The 19402-nt window shown below is 37.6% G+C and overlaps 1 protein-coding gene across 1 annotated transcript in view; it reads left to right on the top strand.

Moving 5' to 3' along the window:
• Positions 1-19402, top strand: part of AIR9 (Outer arm dynein light chain 1 protein) — a 160884-nt gene that overhangs the window by 51702 nt on the left and 89780 nt on the right. Inside the window, exons 13-19 of the mRNA XM_089377429.1 lie at positions 3333-3453; positions 3532-3707; positions 4155-4290; positions 5021-5121; positions 5294-5341; positions 18590-18777; positions 19041-19158. Coding sequence (XP_089233555.1) covers positions 3333-3453; positions 3532-3707; positions 4155-4290; positions 5021-5121; positions 5294-5341; positions 18590-18777; positions 19041-19158 — 888 coding nt within the window. The remainder of the gene's footprint in view (positions 1-3332; positions 3454-3531; positions 3708-4154; positions 4291-5020; positions 5122-5293; positions 5342-18589; positions 18778-19040; positions 19159-19402) is intronic.

The raw sequence follows: 19402 nt of genomic DNA, 5'->3' as shown, positions 1-19402 counted from the left end.
GTGGAGAATAAAGGCGTCTTTACATTTCCTTTCTTGAAGTCTTCCTTTGAATTTAGTCATAATCTTCATACCTGTACTCTTAGTCTTTCCAAGGAAGATACATGAGAAAGAATAATGATTGAGTAATAAAGCTAATTATATAGAAAAAAATGAAACTTATCTTTCGTGAGAGTGTGAAAGCTTCTTCTTGAAGAACCCCCTCTTATTGTGAAGTATGACACAAGATCAATAGTTCTTTATGTACCTGCAACATTTACTTGACAAAACCTAGGGTTTCCAATTTCTTTCTAAAATAACAAGCTTGGGTTATAGGATAAGAGGTTATGAGAATTTTAGCATTTATCAAAAGGTTACAAACCCTAGAATAAAAAACCTTAATGAAGTTAAGTCAAAGAAAAGTGATTATACATAGCTTACAAACTACTTACCTTGATCCTTTAAGCTGAATCTTCAAGATGTCATGACAAGATGCTGAGGTAAGAGGGCTGCCTTCAGAAATATTGCAATTTGTAGTTTCTTTCTACTTCAATTTCATAACTATTTCAATAAGATTCTCCACTGCTCTTTTATAATGAGCCATTCTTAAATAGACTTATCCTTATGCTTCTATTCTTGAATTCTGGTTGCCTTTTAATGATTTCTATAGTCCTTTGGTTAGATCCTCACAATAGAGATTCTTTTGTTGACTGTAATTTCACCACAGGCCTTTCAAAGAAGAGTTGCTATAGACTGGTCTTTATGCTGATATAAACATGTCTTATAGTCATCCTTTTAGGCTGACCTTTCTTCCACTTTATAGGCTCGATCCTTTGTATATATATGTGTTACAAACTTACAAGACTGCCAATCTTCGGCCTCTATTCCACAGTATAGGATAAATACAGGATTGTAAATTAACTCCATATATGGTGACTGTTCTATGCACAAGTTCTTGGCTTCTTTTGTAGATGATTTCTTCCAAACACATTTATGCTCAGAGTCTTGGTTCCTTGGTATAACTTCAGGAGACACTTTGACTGTAAATTCAGTCATCCACAAAAGTGCAGAGAATTCGGATTTCTGAGGTGGCACAGAGAGTTCAGATCTTTTTCAATCATAATATCTATGCCCAGGACTTTGATCCTTTCATCAAGGGACTTGGTCTTGAAAGGTTCTTAGAAACAACGTTTCAAATTTCTTTGTTATCTTTGCTCAGGTCTGCGGTTTTATTACAGATGTATAAGCTTGTAGTTATGCTCAAAAAGGAGCTCTTTAAGGGCTCAAATTCCCCTTCTAAGAGTTCGGCCTTCAAGGGAAGGCTATAAATCTTTTTCTTCTTCATACAAGAGTGATCTTTGATGCCCTTATGCTACAGACCATAGGTCTGATACCATGTTGAGAAATCTAGGGCATCATGTATTTTAGATTCTTTAGCTCGATTTCTCTTATACTTTGACGTTTTCTTGTGATTAGTTCTTTCAAATTATTATATTCTTTTCATCGAGACAAATGCCAAACAATGAAGATCACGAACACAACAAGGAACACAGCATGTAGGCACAAGGCCGGAGCAAAACCCCTATGAAGGGGAAAACCCAATCAAACTCTTTCTCTAGTACATTCAAATCAAGTTGAGATAATCTTGACCCTTTTGACCGAAGACATAGACTCACTCCATCCACCAAGTCAGCCCTTAACACAAATAGTCATCTAGAATCTTGTCTTCTTTGCTACAACTTCTGCAACTCAATCTTTTATTCTTGGCCCCTGTAACCAACTTCAAGATCACACATGTGCCAGAGAACATCAACATTTCAGTTCTCCATAGCTTTACAAACTTCCATTCTTCTTCGCTTGAATTGGCTCTCCTTTTTCTAGGTCTTCACATTACTTTCCTTAATTCAAGCTGCAGATCGAATATGTGGTTGGTAGTGTATCACAATAGGTCGAGTTGCTTGTGTATATATAGTAGAATGAGGCTCTTTTGAGGCTGACTTGTAGGAGAGATAGGCCGACGTATAGGAGAGGGAGCTGACTTGGTGGAGGAATCCTTTTTGACATAAAAATAATTTTTCTTCGTTGACTTAAGGTGCCCATGAAGGGTCTTTTCTTTTCTTTTTACAAATACATTACGTCATGACTCAAATACAATAATGAAGACTGACACAAGTTACATTCTTCAACAGTAGGTGGTTGTGAGTTTCAAATAATTAAGGGTGCTCTTCCTAAAATGTGTTTGATATGCTCCATTTTTGCTTTTATGCATAAAGTGTATCTATCAAGTCAATTTTGACAAGTGTTTGTTGGCTGAGCATCGTTTGTAGATAATCAACCAGCTATTCCTCCTGACTTTAATGGAAGATGACTGTAATCAAACAGATTTGAATTTTTGAAGCTATCTTGTTTATAGGTTACTTTATATGGTGCCTGGGCCATGGGCGGCTGTCACCATCTGCTTTATTACAGGGGGATAAACTGTGGATGCCCCCAATATGCCTTGGTCATTAACTTTTTTGCAGGGAATTTTCTCTCATTTCCCAACAACATTAAGGAAACACTCCATCCTGGGAATGTTTAAGCATTCTGAAAATCTTGTGGGATGCTCTCCCAAAAACATTTTAAAATGGAAAGATGAAAATATAAAATATGTCCTGTGAAACCCCTTGCCATTCCTGTCCATCCTGTTGTATCGTTATATTTGAAATGTGTCCACCAGTCTTCCTGGAAATTCATTCCCATGTCTCCTAGTTTCCTTTCAGCAGACAGGGGTAACTGACCTAACTTTCTACCTCATTTTGAGCTTATCTGCCACATTGACTTGGGTCTGATCCATTAATATACACAACGCGTGACTTGTATCAATGGATTCCATGATGATATAGCATGAATTGTCTTGAAAGCCATTTTTGATGAGATCTGTTGCACTTGGGTTCTCAAAATGTTAGATTCTTGCTGAGAACAATGTTGATATTGTTGATGCTGTCTGTATTTCTAGCTTAAGATCATTATATAAGTGCTCTTGGGATTCTTAATATTAGTCAAATTCTGGATTTGGGCCATAAAGAACTTTCTGAATGGAAGAGTGATGGGAATGGTTTTGTCTTATAGTTACTCTAGGATGGTATTTAATGTTTAAAGTTTTAAACAAGTTCGAATTTAGAGGAGGGTGAGGAATATACACCTTCATAGACTGAGCAGTCAAATTTGGTGTCTGTCTAGGTTCCCCTGTTCCACAAACAAGGGGGTCTCATACATCAATTTGGTGTCTGTCTAGGTCGTGCCTTGAAAATAGATTATTCTTATTATTGATGACTAGGATATGTTGGTTGTTAAACTAGCTTTATTTTCTGCAGGAACTGGAAGTCCTAAAGTGCTGAATCTAAGAGTAGAGGGTGAACTTATTGAAGGCAATTTGATTAGAGGGTTTGCTGAAATTGCTTGGTGTGGTGGAACTCCTAGTAAAGGTGTAGCAAGGTGAGGACATATTCTATTCAATAGTCTACTGTCAATGATTTTGATAAGGCCATTATCCACAGCTACTTGTTTGTGCAGTTGGCTAAGACGGCGACGGAACAGTAGTCCTGTTGTCATCGTCGGGGCCGAAGAAGAAGAATATCGGTTGACATTGGATGATGTTGATTCTAGTCTTGTGTTTATGTACACACCTGTTACAGAGGAAGGTACCAAAGGAGAACCACAATATGCCATGACAGATTTTGTTAAAGCAGGTATTCGTCAATCTTTGTTTACAATTGATGATCTTCAATTTCTCCCCATACAGTAAAGTTTTGTTTGGGTATTGGAACTTATAAAAACCTTTCCTTGACCAGTACAAATATGCTTGTATTGAATAAGAGATCTTCAATAAGCTGCAAAACTGACATACTTTCAAGAAACTTCACCTCGTAACTCCAATCTTTACAAATAGCTATTTATTCAAGAACTGAAATGATGTGTAATATTGTTACAAAACATAGTTAAACAATTGTGTCATATTGGACAAATTTTTATATGCAAACCATTGTGAGAGTTCATGGTAGTGTCTGTATTTGTGTGCAAGATCTGCTGTTGAATATTTATTATTTATGCATACTCTGCTTGGATTGGAACTGTTATTGGCAGGGTTTTAATGGACCATACTTTTGATCACAGTTAAGTCTCTTTCTTGGTTGCAGCTTTTCCTTCTGTCAGAAATGTGCAGGTTGTTGGAGATCTTGTGGAGGGTAAGACAATTAAAGGAATTGGCACATACTTTGGAGGAAAAGAAGGCCGGAGCAAATTTGAATGGTTACGGGAGGATAAGGACTTAGGGTATGAAATTATTAAATTGCTGATCAATTGCCAATATGTTCTACTTTTTAATAATAGTCAAGATGTGCTTTGTAGCAGAGAGCTAGGTATGAATTATAAAAAGATGTGGGTTTCAAGAACGTCACGTGAAACATTCAATTTTTGTCAGAAAGAAAACCATTTTATGATAGCCAATTTAAAATTTTGAAGCTTTGGTAATTTTGTGATGAAATCTTGATGAATAAACATATAATTCTTCACAAAGTTTTCAATTTGTGATTTTCTAGAGATCTTTTGCATGATCTTCATAGGTTCAGGGACTGGCACATACTTTTGTATTAATTAAATTGTGGCTCTGATCCAAGCATAAATTATTACCAGTAATTATTGAATATTGTAGGATGACTGAAAGCAGGCTTCAACATGTTATCATTTTTATTCTCAGGCTCTCTCTCAGTTTCTATTTTCTCTTTCATTTATGGTTCTAGTTAAATGATATTACAATTTGTGGACTATATCGTTTTTGGATGAAAAAAGGAAAGAGGTAGTTTTGGGATGCCATTGATCTATGAATGTGAATGGTTGTTTTCCTGATCTTTTTAAATGATTTTGTGTTAGAGAGCTAATTATCTGTCCTATTAAAGTATTGATTCAAAGTGTCACCAGTGTAGAGAGAGTTAAAGACCAATAAACATGGCATGGGTGTTGGTTGCTGTCTTCCCAGAGCCTAAGTCAAATATTTTTTTGGCAGGGAGTACATGATTGTGTCAAGAGGAGATGCAGAATATACTTTGACTGAGGAGGATGTGGGTCAATGTATGGTGTTTGTTTATACACCAGTCAACTGGGAGGGTAAGAATCTAGATTATGTTAGGTGTTTTTTCCTTTGGATGTGAACTGTTTCATTTATCTCATTCACTGGGCTCTTGGGAAGAATCTAGGTGTTTGGGAGTTTGTTTTCCTTAGGAACTGAACCTTTTCATTCACTTTCTGTTAACTGTGCTTTTGATGTGCATCCGTGCAGGTCAGGAAGGCAAACCTTCTACTGCTGTTACGGGGAAAGTATTGCATGGTATGTCTAGTTTGTGCCAATCAATATCTTTTGGAAAGTGATTTTAAAAGTTGATAGATGTTGCTTGCATTGGAAGATAATCATGTCTTGTATAAATGCATAATTGTTTTTCAACCTTTGGCAACATTTCGTCCCTATTTTTTATATTCAAACGCACATTTTAAAACAGATGTTGCAAGTCGAATTGTATTTCAGGGCTGCATCTAGCAAAGGCAATCTGCTGCATGCTATAAAAAAATAATTTTCTTTTTTGAACTTCAAACACATAGCCAACTCTCAATAAACGACATGCAAATGACACAATAAATTATAATTCATGATCTGTGCTTTAGCAAATAAGTAATGCTGCACAACTATCTGCTCTTCATGCATCTGAATTTATTGACAACTTGCTTGTTATTCGACAAATCCCGACCATTCAGTGTAGTGAACCTCTTGAAACTAAAGTTACCGGATCTGGCAGGGGGAGGGCCAAGATCCCTGGATCTGATCCGGATCCGCTGGAATACACAGAAAAAACGACAGGTGGCGGATCAAAGTTTTTTGGAAACGGATCTTTGTCGACAGAAATGGATCCCGTATAAGCTTGATGGAACCGGAAAAAGTGAAAAGGAAATGCCGCCCATGATTTTAGGTTTATGTCTTTTCCGTAAAGGTTAAATGTGCACTGTGGTCCCTCTTTGTTGGCAGTGCACCCTAGTCTCGAGGAACAGGCGGAACAGGAGGAAGGTTGCGTTTATCATCACGACTTCATCACCGATGTTATTTGTCATTGTTCGGCGTTATTCGTCATCAGTCTGCATTATTCATCATCGGTCGGTCAACATTATTCATCATAGGTCGACTTATTCATCACGGGGACCAAGCTATAATTGTTGCGTTTTACCACTTCGCACTTGTATTCCGATATTTAACACTTCACACTCGTGACTGTTACAGTGTTACGTTTTAACACTTTGCACTCGTGACTTCGTTTTTAAATTTTAACTTTTGTTCTTTGAATGTTCAAGAGCGTTTCAAATTTTTTTGTTCCCCAGAAAATTCCACCGAAACCCACTTGACTCACGCTGACTGCTACGATTTATCATTTATGTTAATAACTTAATAACACAGTCTGCCTTAATAACGCAAACTTCCTGTTTGATGGAGACCTTCCACCTGCCACGTAGCATCTAAAACTGAAAGCTACTGCATATGTTAATAATCCAACCTACATATTTCAATTAAACCCTTGGATCTGGCATTATAAAGTTTAAACCCTAGTTTGGTACTATTAAAATGATAAAATCTGGTTGGAAGTAGGTCATAAAGACCATCTAAGACAACCAACCAGTTGACTGATGTAAGCAAATCTTTGCATGAACCAATCTTTTCCAGAGAGAGAGAGTTTAGAGAGACATCCATAGACCTTAAATTGAAGCAAACATCATTTGTGACTTGTCCATGTGTTTTTATCTTATTATTAGAAATTCAGGAAAATATTGCAGTGGTGTGTTAGATGAAGTGTATTTTAATTTTTAATTGTGTATTGATAATATATTATAATTTGAATTTTATATGTAGTAAGGTAACCTATAGACCATTATCATTATGGAACCATCACAACATGAGCAGAGTGAAGGGGAAATCATCAAAACAGACCCAAAATCTCCTCTATGGCAGTATGTGGAGATTATTGGAAAAAATCCCAGAGGTGGTTCATTTAAATTGAAGTGCAATGAATGTCAAGATATAAAAAATGGCTCATATACTAGAGTGAAGGCCCATTTCATTGGTCAAACTAACACACGGGTGCAAGTATGCACCGGGCCAAAACATGCAAATGGAAAACTTGGCTATGGTTTGAGTCCTCGAAAAATGAAATTCTACGCATCTTTGCAAGAAGCTGCTGATAGAAAGCTTGCTAAGGGAAAATACCTTGTGCAAAGCTTTACAACTAGGCCTCCATTGCCATCTAGGCCTGCTGCCACAACTAATAAAAGGCCCACTCTTGGCTCTCTTGAAGCAGCTTTCAATAATCAAGGTAAAGACATAACCGATAAACATGTAGCTCGTTGCGTCTATGCAAATGGACTAGCATTCAATTTGGTGCGTTCCCCTTATCGGCAACAAATGATTGAGGCATTTAATGAAGCGTCAAAAGGGTGAAAAATCCCTGTATATGAAAATCTACGCACTACTTTGTTGGAATCAGAGAGACAATCTGTGGATAGACAACTACAGGCAATCCGGGATACATGGGTAGAAACAAGAGTGTCCATAATTTCTGATGGATGGAGAGACCAAAGAAACCATCCAAATAAACACAATCTTGACCTTGATCAGGACATTAGACACAAATACATCTTGCTTGGGGGAAGTTTATGAAAACATTGATAGTATGTTGGAGAGGATAAGCGAAATTATCAAGGCAAGTGAAAATGACTCTTTTGAAATATTTTATTATGAAGTGAAGGACATAGTTATAGTAAGGTGGAACAAAATGACCACACCATTACACCTTTTGGCCAATGCATTGCATCCTAAATATTATCATTCAAAACTTTTGTCTTTACCTTGTAGAACAATGCCAAACAAGAGTTTTGAAGTGGTACACCGATACAAGACAACTTTGAGGAAATTTATAGAGATATGGGAGTTGTAACGGAAGTACGCCAGTTTGGAGGATTTGTAAAATCTACTAGTAGCTTTTCAGAACCAATAACTATGGATGATCGAGGGCATTTTGATCCTATTACTTGGTGGGGCTTCCATGGTGGGGATAACATTCACCTCTCCACTCTAGCCACCAAGTTGTTATCACAAGTTGCTAGTTCCTCAACAACTGAGAGGAATTGGAGTATATATGGCTTCATCCATTTAGTGAAGCAAAATAGGTTAGGAGCGACAAAGGTTGAGGATCTTGTGTATGTTCGTTCCAACCTCCGTCATCTATCACATGTTGAACCAGAGTATAAAAAAGGTCCAAGCAGGATGTGGGATGTGGAGCCCGAGATCTCTGACTTGAACTTGACACTGAATGCCATGACTCACCTCAATCTACTAGAGGATATTGTTTCACCACCAGTCTAGCCTACTGATGCAACTTCCTACATTCCAGGACCCCCATCATCTATTCATGATGTAGAGTTGCAATATGCATAAAATAATGCAGATCCATTTGAGAATATGTAAATGTATTTACTATTATCATTTATGATATTATCTTTTTTGTTACTTTGTATGAGGGAGGATGCATCATTTCAGTGTTTCAGTCTTCATATTTATAATAAATCTAATGGTTTCAGTTTTAAAAGTGTTTGGTTTCAGGGAGTAATTGATATTTGAACTCTAAAGTGGTTTTTAAAATTATTATTTTTCATTATATATATATATATTTTTTGTACTTGACATATCCTTTCCGTATCTGGATCCTGGATTTAAAAAAAACTACTGAATCCCGATCCGTATCCGTATCCGAATCCTAGTAACTTAATTTAGTCTATTTGTTACATGCTTTAAGCAACTTGTAAAGGAAATGCGACTTTTACATCTTAGGGAAGTTAAATGTGTCGCCACTTGTGACATTAAACATATCGTACGATTGTCCTTTCTTAACCATCTTTTTCAATAGGGCATTTTTTCTCTCTTTTTTCTCTTCTTTGATGAAATTGACATTTTTATTTGTTATTGTTTACAAGCGTTGTATTTATGTGCACAGTTGTTGTGATACTCAACATTGCATGTGTGCCAAAATTGCTTCACTGGATACTCTGACTCCATATATCCGTCTTCCTTGAAATATGCACAACAAACTTCTTTCTTTCATTTCCTTTTTCTTATTCTTTATTTTTTCTGACATCTTCAAGTAGTACATCAACTGCATAATTTTCTCCATCATCTGTGATTGGTAATCGTGCATTATCTTCACACTCTAGATTTTAATACACTGCTTACTGCTTTTGAAATTGTTGTGGGGGGTGTTACCCATCCATATACATGGGTAACCCTATGAGAAATTTTTTCTCCTAAGATGCAAATTTCCTATCAACCGCCTCATTGTGATCCACAGATAGTGGCCTTAGATGCCTCCAATGTTTTAAGACTCCGACTCCGACTCCGACTCGGTCGAGGATCGACTCCGACTCCGACTCCGAAACGGTAATGACTCGGCCGGCTCGATTTCAATGACTCGGTCGTTGTAAAAAATACATTAAATATTTATTTTTTTTATTAAAAAACATAATTTTAAATATTTTAAACATAATTTTAAAGATTTTCATTCATGTTTCCAAACACACAACATTATAATATAGATGGAAGACAACATATGATCAAAGTAGGCTCTTTGCTTCTGTTCAATTTGTACATTAAACCTTGACTGTCAATCTTGACATTGTCACTATACAACAACCACTGTTGCCCTCGACACAAACACTGCAATGCTCACGAATGAATATGAAATAGGGAGCTCATGGCGCAGTTGCTAAATCAACTATGCCAAGCTGCTTTCAATCTTACACTGCTGCACTGGTGCCGAAAGGATGTATCAACAAATATGCTACGAGCAGTGAGGCTCAGAGCTAGATGTCTTAGGTCAGCTCTATGACCTTGAAAATATCTCAACCTCTGCCCAAGGAGGCTTACTGGCATGTGTCTTATAGCTGCTCAGATATAGCAATGAAGCACCTTCCAGAGTGCTACAACAATGATGAAACATAAACCTTTACTGCCCCCTATCTTAGAATGAAGGACTGTTGATGAAGTAAGCCAGAATATGTAAATGAACTCCTGATCATGAGACCAATTCCAATTTCCGATGATGATAACCTTACTATAGACAAAGACATATTCTTCTACAAATCTTCAACTTCAGTCAATAAGAGGAATGCTACTACATACAGTGCCTCTGTCTTTTCACTTAGAATCATCAAGACTCACAACTGAAATGTGAATACCCTTACTGCAAACCAATGAAACATGAACCTCTCACTGCTGCAATATAAGCCACTGAACCTTACACTGTCAGAAGGTGCCTACCATTAATTTCTAACTGCTACTATTGGAGGCACTGGCACTGCTGAAGTAATGATTGATGATGTAGTCCTACAGTCTACTCAATCTGCTTGTCAAGTCACCTTGGAAATTCAATTGTGAATAGAAGACCACGTTTGAAGTTTGAACTTGGTAGATGATGATGTATATAAAGGATCAATACTTCAGTGCAATAAGTAGGTAATAAATGCGAAACGGATCTCATTGACTAAGCCAATCACAGAGCCAAATGATTCAGAGTTTTAAGCCTCATACAATTGTGCAAGTCTGCAAGAACAGTCCTTATTAAATCGGATCCGGCCGGGTTGACCGAGTCACACATGACTCGGCCGAGTCATGTGTGACTCGGTCAACCGGACCGGTTACTTGGCCGGGTCACTCCTCCAGCAATCGACTCGGTTCGACTCGGCCGTTTCGGTTTCGAAACGACCGGTTTGTAAAACACTGGATGCCTCATGCCCACTATTTGGTCAGCCTTCTCACTTGACTAGCATACAAATGCTTTAACTTATTGTTTTTGGCATTCTAGTATGGATCATGGGTTGAGATTGGATAAGAGATCACGATGCTTGGAATGAATACTTGTTCCCTCATTTCACCTTGGTAGTGTTGAATTTTGGTCGCTGCAGTTGGTATTCATTTATTGTATAAGGCCACAAAAATTAAAAGAGAATGAAAATAAAAAATTGGTGTTAAGTCGGCTCCAAATAAAAGTGGGTAAAAACGAAATGTTGAATTTCAAATTTTGCCTCCAAAAGATTAAGTCGGCCCCACTAAGACACAACAATTCTTCTCCTTCAACAATTATAAAGTGCCATTTGTCCTCACCCATTTGGTGTAATTCGGATCAACAAAATAATTTGTTTTTGTTCGCATGTGCGAAGGAGAGAGAGAGCAAAAAGGACGAAGCTTGATTTGTGTTGACCACTGAATTTTATGGGTAGCAGACCGAGTTTTCTGGGCAGAAGGAGGCTGAAAATCAGAGTATATTTGGGCAGTTTGGTCGTAGGTTGACTAAGGCTATTTGTTGACAGTTTGACCAGGTTTGACCTTTGTTAGTTTGCTGATCAGTTTGACCTTGTTTGATTGGGAAAAATTAGATTGTATTTCTTGTTGAATTAGATAATTTCTCCTAAGAAAAGGTTGTTGGGTTTTTCCCTAGTTAGGATTTTCTCGGGGTAAAAATTTGTCTTTGTGATGGATTGCGTCTCTATGATCCTACTGTCATTATTGCATTTGTGGTAGAAATTTCCCAAGTATAATTGTTTAAGGAAAATCTGGAGTGTGCTAAAGTAATAACGATGTCCTTGGAAGTAATTATTAGTTTCAGAACTCAAGCTTGTCTTTATTGCACTTGAGAAATAAACAAGTAGTTATCATTCGCTTCTAGTCGAGTGTTACCTTACTTAGGGTTCGCCTTTCACTGTTTGGGAGGGGCACAAGTAGGAGGGTGTGATTGTGGTAGCATGTTCTAAATCTCCCAATACCATCCCATATTTATTTTCTCACGACATTTATTTATTCCTAACAATTTATTTAATTAACCAAATGAGTTTTGAATCACTTGAAAATAAAATCACTGACATTTTAACTTCTAGAAATAAATGTAGCAGAAAAATTTGGAGAGATTAATCACACATTACAACAGATAAATACTCGCAACAATTATCCATCATTCGTTAATTTGGAAAATTAGGGTTTTGACCAACAAAGTATTACAAGGAAAAATACAATGGATGGAATTTGTAACTACGTCCCCACTGGATGAATTTGACCCAAGGAAATTCGACTTCTTGAAAATTGGCCTTTAAAGGAATTCGGCTTGGACAAATTCGTCCCAATCAATTTGCTAGGAAATCGACTTTGAACCTTATGAGTTGTCACCGCACCTTAGGAAATTCTGCCTCCAGCAAATCACCTTCTCCAATTATTTGACCTCTCTCTCTTTAGTAACTTGGCCCTGCAATCTCCAACAACTTATCCTCTCGGATATGCCCTCGAACCCTCCTATAGTCTTCCTCCTCTACGCTTTATTCTATTGAGCCACTCGCACTAGAGAAACTCACTTTCTCTTGTTGTGTTCCCTCTCTTGTGTCTTCACCTCTCTCTTAGGCTTCTTTTATAACTTTCATTAAGCCCAAATCCCTAACCCTAATATCCTTTCTAGAAGATCTTGGAGATCAATGGTTGAGATCATTTCTAATTCACTTAGATAATTAAATTATTTATTCTTAGAAAATGACTTAAGAGTCCACAATAATCAAGGTTGCACGAAATGGGGAAACGGGTACGAGTTTTCGAAAGAAAGACCGATACGAAACGCGACCTCCCCAAATTTTGGAAACGTGGAAACGCGAATATATATATATATATATATATATATATATTCATTAGGACATTTAAGAAATATGTGCAATCATAAAGCATATATGATACATTCTAATTTATTACATTATGATAAAATTGTCAATTGTCAATTGTCAATGGATAAACTATAAGTCTCTAAATTTACATCACATTTACTCATGAATGATCACATAATGAAAATAGAAATATCCAAAATCAGCCATGAGAAATTTCTAATTTCTTGTCTCGTGCTTGATTGGGAGTCTCCTCCTACATAATCGAACGACCTTAGTGCTCTTGATTAAATACAAGTTTCATACCCTAGTACCTTACATGCTCTTGATTATTGGGAGTCTCCCCTGCATAGAGGGCTTGGTTCTCTTGATTAAATACAAGTTCCATACCCTAGTACATGATAAAATCCAATGGAAACATTGCAATCCCCCCATCTTGAAATCCTGAAAAACAGATAAGTTTGCTGGATTTTGAGTGAGATCTAAAATTCTACTTTCTCCATATGAAATCCAATGAGGGCGAAACCACTCTCAAACATCTTGAGTCATTTCATGGTAATGTTAAAAATTTAAGTAAAAGGATGAAAATGAAAAATAAAGGAGAATATCACTTCTACTTTAAGAATTTAACGTTACTATGAACTGCATATGCCTCAAGCTTCCTGATGAACTACGTATCAACACTAGGGCAAAATTTCACTTTTATAACTTTAGACAGGCATCTAGAAGCAACTAGAAGTCATTAGGAAAACCTAATAATAAATTAGAAAACAAATAATAAAAATATGAAAAAAAACACAAGTTACAAGTGGAAACATGCGTTGTACGGCCGTGAAACTCGTTTTCGGCTGTACTAGCCGTGTTTCTGAATCGAGACACGTGCCAGTATTGCCGGAAACTCGTTTCACGGCTGTACCACACGCGTTTTAGGGTTTCGTTTCCGTTTCCGTACGGAAACGACTTCCTACCATGCATTTCCTGCAACTTAGACAATAATTAATTGACTTTAATTATCGTACTTTGAAAGAAGACATAAATCACTTACTCCACCAAGCAAGCACCTAAAAAGGCAATAAATATTCTTCCACATGCTTAGACAACAACTCTATGCAGAAGACCTTCCAAAGCTACTATAAGCTTCAACATTCCTTCTTAGCAAAGAAGGGATTCTCCACCAGCTTCTCCTTCACTAGAGGGTTTGTGAGAATGTTTGCCACCTGTTCCTTTATGGAAATGTACTGCAATCTCACAACACTTCTTTAGACCTTGTTTCTGATGAAGTGATATATGATCTCGATATGCTTGGACATGTTATGAATCACAAAATTCTTAGTGAGGTTAATGCAACTTTGTTTATCACAAATAATCACCACTGGCCCCATCTCAAGATCAAATTGTCCTGCAAGCATCTTGCAAACCCATACTGTCTCACAACTCGCCATACTCTTTGCCATGTACTCTGCCTTTTTTGAACTAAGTGCCACCGATTGTAGCTTATTACTATACCACGAGATCATGGCTGATCACAAGCTGAAACAACAAATAGGCATGAATTTTCTGTCCACAACACCCCCAACCCAATCAAATCTGTGTACTCTTGCAACTCCACTCCACCAACTCTGACATATCTCAGTCCAAAGATTATATACATCTTAGGTACCTCATCACGTGCTTTGCTACCTCCCAATGAACTTGTCACGACCCCACCATGAAGTGGCTCAGTGTGTTCATAGAAAAACATATATTCGACATAGTGTTGACTAGATACATCAAGGACCCTATCAACTGTCTATACAATGTGGGATCCACCAACTCGCCTTTAGAAGCACTAAGTCTCTTCAAGTTAGTGATCATTGGTGTAAACATAGGCTTGCAATCCTCCATCCTGAACCTCCTCAAGATCTCAACTGCACACTTGCTCTGCCTAAGGAAAATATCTCCTAGCTGCCGCCACACCTCCAATCTCGAAAGTTAGTGCATCAAGCTGATGTCTTTCATCTCAAACTTTGAAGCAAGGTCCACATAAAGTACCAAGTTGAGTGACTCACCCTCAACAAGTACATAGTACAAGTTAGAGTCTATCTCACTCTTGGTGAAGCCTAGACCAAGAAGATATCCATGATATTGGTTTTACATGTGTGCGAAGCCTACTTCAGCACATAATAGGCCTTTGTTTTACATGTGTTGCAATAGTTGCATGTCCCAAGAACATTGCCTTCTCCCTTTAACTTCCTGCTTGACCCTTGATCTCTTGTGACATACTTCCATAAGGGATATTTACTTTCTTGAGCCTTCTGTCTTTCTAAATTTATTATTCTCTCAACATTTGAAGCTGCCGTTACAACCCCACTTCCAATAGAGGGAGCACTGACAAACCCCAATGAAACTAGAATAGGGGGGCATTACCAATGGGACATCCACAATCTTCCCCTTCTTTTGCCCCTTCCATATTGCCCTTGATCGAGCCATGGATGCTGTAAGAAAATTAAGAAAAAAAGCACTAACATGTAAACAAAATGGATAGACAAACTGTTGTAGTAAAACTGGAAAAAAATGGAAGCAAAATGCACTTACCGATTGTTTGAATCACCTCCAAAATGCTCCTAAACCCTTTGCAACTTGCACCTACACACCCACAGCAAGAGAGACACATTACCATGAAGAGAAAGTGTCCCAAATCGAGTTTCTAAAGAGTCATGGCATGATTGTCGAGAGGAACACGTGTCCCAAAATCATGACACGTTGCTCAGGCGAATTGGATTCACTAGGTCCACGAATCCCTTGTGTTTGGAGAAGCTCGACCCATGAATTGGACACGTGTCCGACACACACGAGATTCGGGACACGTGGGGGCGGGGGGGGGGGGGGAATCTGGTTACTTAGCTCCTGAGGTAAATCAAACTTTTCCTCCAACCTGGACTGGAAATCGAATTTCTGCTTACCTATAATTCGCATTGCCTGGCAGGCTTGTGTAGATCCAGAATTTGTGCTTCAAATCTCCCTCTGAATCTCCACAAATCTTGTTTCCTTTCGCCTAGAGCCTCTAATCCGATCTTTATTGCTCTGATGCCATGTGAAAATTCCTTAAATGCAGTGAACTGGAGAATTATTATCTGCAAATAACGATAAATTCACAATTGCATTCTTCACAATAAAAATGTTGTGGAAATATAACACACGGAACTGAGAAATAGATGCACACAAAAAAATTGACACTGTTGATCTTGGACAACTCCCTGGAAAAAACCGAAAGGGACAACCAATGTAGCAGATGAGGGTTTTATTATTATGCAACAATTTGAGAGAAATATTACAATTGGTTGCCTAACTAGCAAACCTCCGACAATCTTTTGGCAAAATATTTGGAAGACACTCTTGTCTCCCTCTACAACTGATTTGCCCCTCTCCTAGCCACTCACACCCCTTTTTGGAATTCACACTTACTTTAGAACTGCATAGATCTGGCTATAGGAAAATCACCCAACCTTAGAATCACCTCGAGGTGAGTCGTCCCGCCTCCCTCTGCCTCTAAAACCAAATCGCTTTGCCTCCTATATATTGATCTGGCCACTAGCAACTGAAACGTGGCTTCCTTCGGAAACTCGCACTGGGAATTTGACTGACTCGCAATGTTGTATTTGGCTGCCTCTGGTGAAAACTCGGCCTCCTCTTTCTTGTCACATAGACACTGGAAATACTGAGGAAATCCTCTAGAATTTCTGCTCCCAAATCTCTGCTGCAACCCTTGCTCTGATGCTTTCCCTAGGTTCAACTACACCCTTGCTGAATACTTGCAACTGGGTAGTCGAGTTGGTTAACTCATAACTGTTGCAATCTCCAAACCCTTAAACTTGCTCTTATAATCTCTCGTTGGAGTCTCAACGGCCATGGTTACATCTTCATCGATGGCTAAGATCAATTTGACTTCATCAATAGAAGCTTCTAGAGCAAAATTGAACTTAATTAATTAAGTTTAATTAACCACTTTTCCTATGTTAGACATTTTTTATTGCGAAACCTTTTATGGCTTTTGCATATCTCATGTTGCTTAGCCTCTGGGACATCATCTGAGACTAAAACACCTGTCCGCTGCTACCAAACTCAAAATCTAACACATTGTAATGTGAACATTGAGATTCATCTATATAAATCAAATTTTCTATGTTTTCAATATTTAAAGGTAAAATTGTATATATTTTTTTATAATTCTCATATTTCATATATTCTTTGCATCTCCATCACTTTGTTCCCTGAGAATGTGGTTGGATTTCATATCCAAGTCATACCAGATGCTGGTCTACTTATCGTCCTGTCTGCAAACCCTGTTGTAACATAGATTTTGACCCTGCATTATTTTGTTCTTCTGCAGAAGACTGGCACACAAATCAATTAAACTTAGAATAGTGGAATCCATTCACTTTTTTATGGCAGCCTTCTTTTCTATTTAGCCTTGTTCCTGAGAGAAACCATTAGCAAGAGGATGATCTTAAATGTCAACAAGCATAAAGCACATTTGATTATTAAAAGTATACATATCTATTATGAGGAGCTTCAGCAATGGGTCCAGTAAATACAAAGTAGTAATTGCCTTATATCATGCTAAGATACTACTTGGTTTGATTAAAAGAAAAAGATATTTTCATAGCCATTTCAGCATCAAATTAATAAAATCTTTTACTAAGTCATTGTGGGTATTGAAACCTAAATATTCACTGGTATCTGTATATTTTGAGTCATTGCAATAGTCTTGCTAAATTACATAAGCTTGCATGTTTTCTATCTCTAATTCTTTTCTTTGCAGTAATGCTTGTTGCTGGAATTTCAAATTGTTGTTGTCTGTAGTGGTAGATTCTCAAATTCATTTTTGGAAATTTTTAATTTTGTATTTAGGATACTCAACAATGTTCTAGTCTATCCTAAGATCAGGTACAGGGACTTCCATCTTTCTAGAGAGTGTGGAAGTTTTATGACCTTCCTCCACTAGTGGAAACTTAAGCATATATATTTCCTGGGAATTCTGAGGATAATCATGTGGGTGTTCATATGTGTTCCTTTGCATGCTCACTCCAGTAGAACTACATCATGCTGAGATGTTTGTCAGCCTTCTGGCAGTGCATGGGTTTTTAATTTGTACCTTCCATCAGAAGCTATGAGGAGCAATGATGACCCAGGGGCCAGAGCAGATCTGGACAGGGTTCTATTTCTTAGACCCTAAATAGCAGGTGAGAGGGATGCCAATAGACTGAGGTGAAAATAGAGGCATTGATCTTTCTATATGCAAGTCTCCATATACTGCCATATCTGGACATGGAAGAAGACTATCACCAAGTTCCCAGCAAGGAAAGCAAATGCCAGATTTGTTTTCAGCCAAAGAATAATTTACTGCTGTGTTCATTCTTAGGCAGATTTTGGGTGACTTCAGAAGCAACGATGGTGGCTATATACATATGCATTCTATTCCTCACCTCATATCTCTAAGTAATGTGAAGTTATTTGGACTCGAATGTCAGCCCCTAAAGCATATAGCAATTTCTGCCTCATTGTTGCAGTGCTGAAGAGTAGTCTGTCTCTCTATTCTCATTTTTTTCTCTTTCTTTTGTGGTTTTTGTGAGTACACCTAGCTGAGATACATCTCTCAGGTGATGCGTCAGACATTCCCTTTTTTGTCGTACCTTACTGTGCTGATTTGTCTTTCTATCTCCTAGAATGTTAGTGTTATCATATTATATTTGCAAAATCTGAATTGTCTAGTTGGTTGGCAGTCAATATTTATCATTTGTACAGTTAAAATTTTCGCTCACTTTTGATAACTGCGTTGGGCATTTCTGAGCTGTTTTGGACTTTTATTTGTCAGCTCCTCCTAGGGTTACACAATTGCGAATTGTTGGAGATCTCAGAGAGGGTAATAAAGTTGCAATAAGTGCCATAGTCAGTGGTGGAATTGAAGGTACCAGCAGGGTGCAGTGGTTTAAAACAAATTCTCCTGATATTGGACCTGATGAAAGTAGCATGGAAGCCATAAGTACATCAAAAGTTGCAAAGGTCTGAAATTATTCCAGTTTATCTTTTTATATATATACATATACATACTCCTCCCCCCCAGTATACCTGCCTATATATTTACTTCAAAACCCCTTTGAGACTTATGAAAAAATATTCACTTGTTTGTAGGTTTGGCTTGAAATGCTCTGGATGAGAAAATTTGCACTAAAGTTTTGATATAAGAAATGAAACTTTACAACTTACTAGTTATGGTTGTGTTAAGGCATGAACCAATCTTATGCTTGACTGTTTATTATTTGCAGGCATTTCGTATTCCACTTGGGGCTGTTGGCCACTATCTAGTAGCAAAGTACACTCCCGTGGCTTCAGATGGTGAAAGTGGTGAAGTGGCACTTGTCATTTCTGACAAGCGAGTGGAAAGTAAGAATGTAAATTATTGTATTTTTAGATTTTGGACTTTGTTGCAGCGTATAGTAAAAGACTGGCCAGCAGTAAAGTAGAGAATTCTTCACAGATTTCAGTGTTTATACCATTCCCAGCTTCAAAACTTCTATCCTTCTCTCACTTGATAGGACATAAAAAATACTGCATCCTCCTTATGTGCCCATTGGTGTGAAATTCTTAGGAATTGAAGTATACACGTTGATCAGTCAGAATATTTTAT

The sequence above is a fragment of the Pinus tabuliformis genome, chromosome J, assembly GCF_031772625.1.
Source record: "Pinus tabuliformis cultivar Carrire ecotype Pingquan chromosome J, CPIR1, whole genome shotgun sequence".
NCBI lineage: Eukaryota > Viridiplantae > Streptophyta > Pinopsida > Pinales > Pinaceae > Pinus > Pinus tabuliformis.
This window is presented reverse-complemented; position numbering and strand designations above follow the sequence as displayed.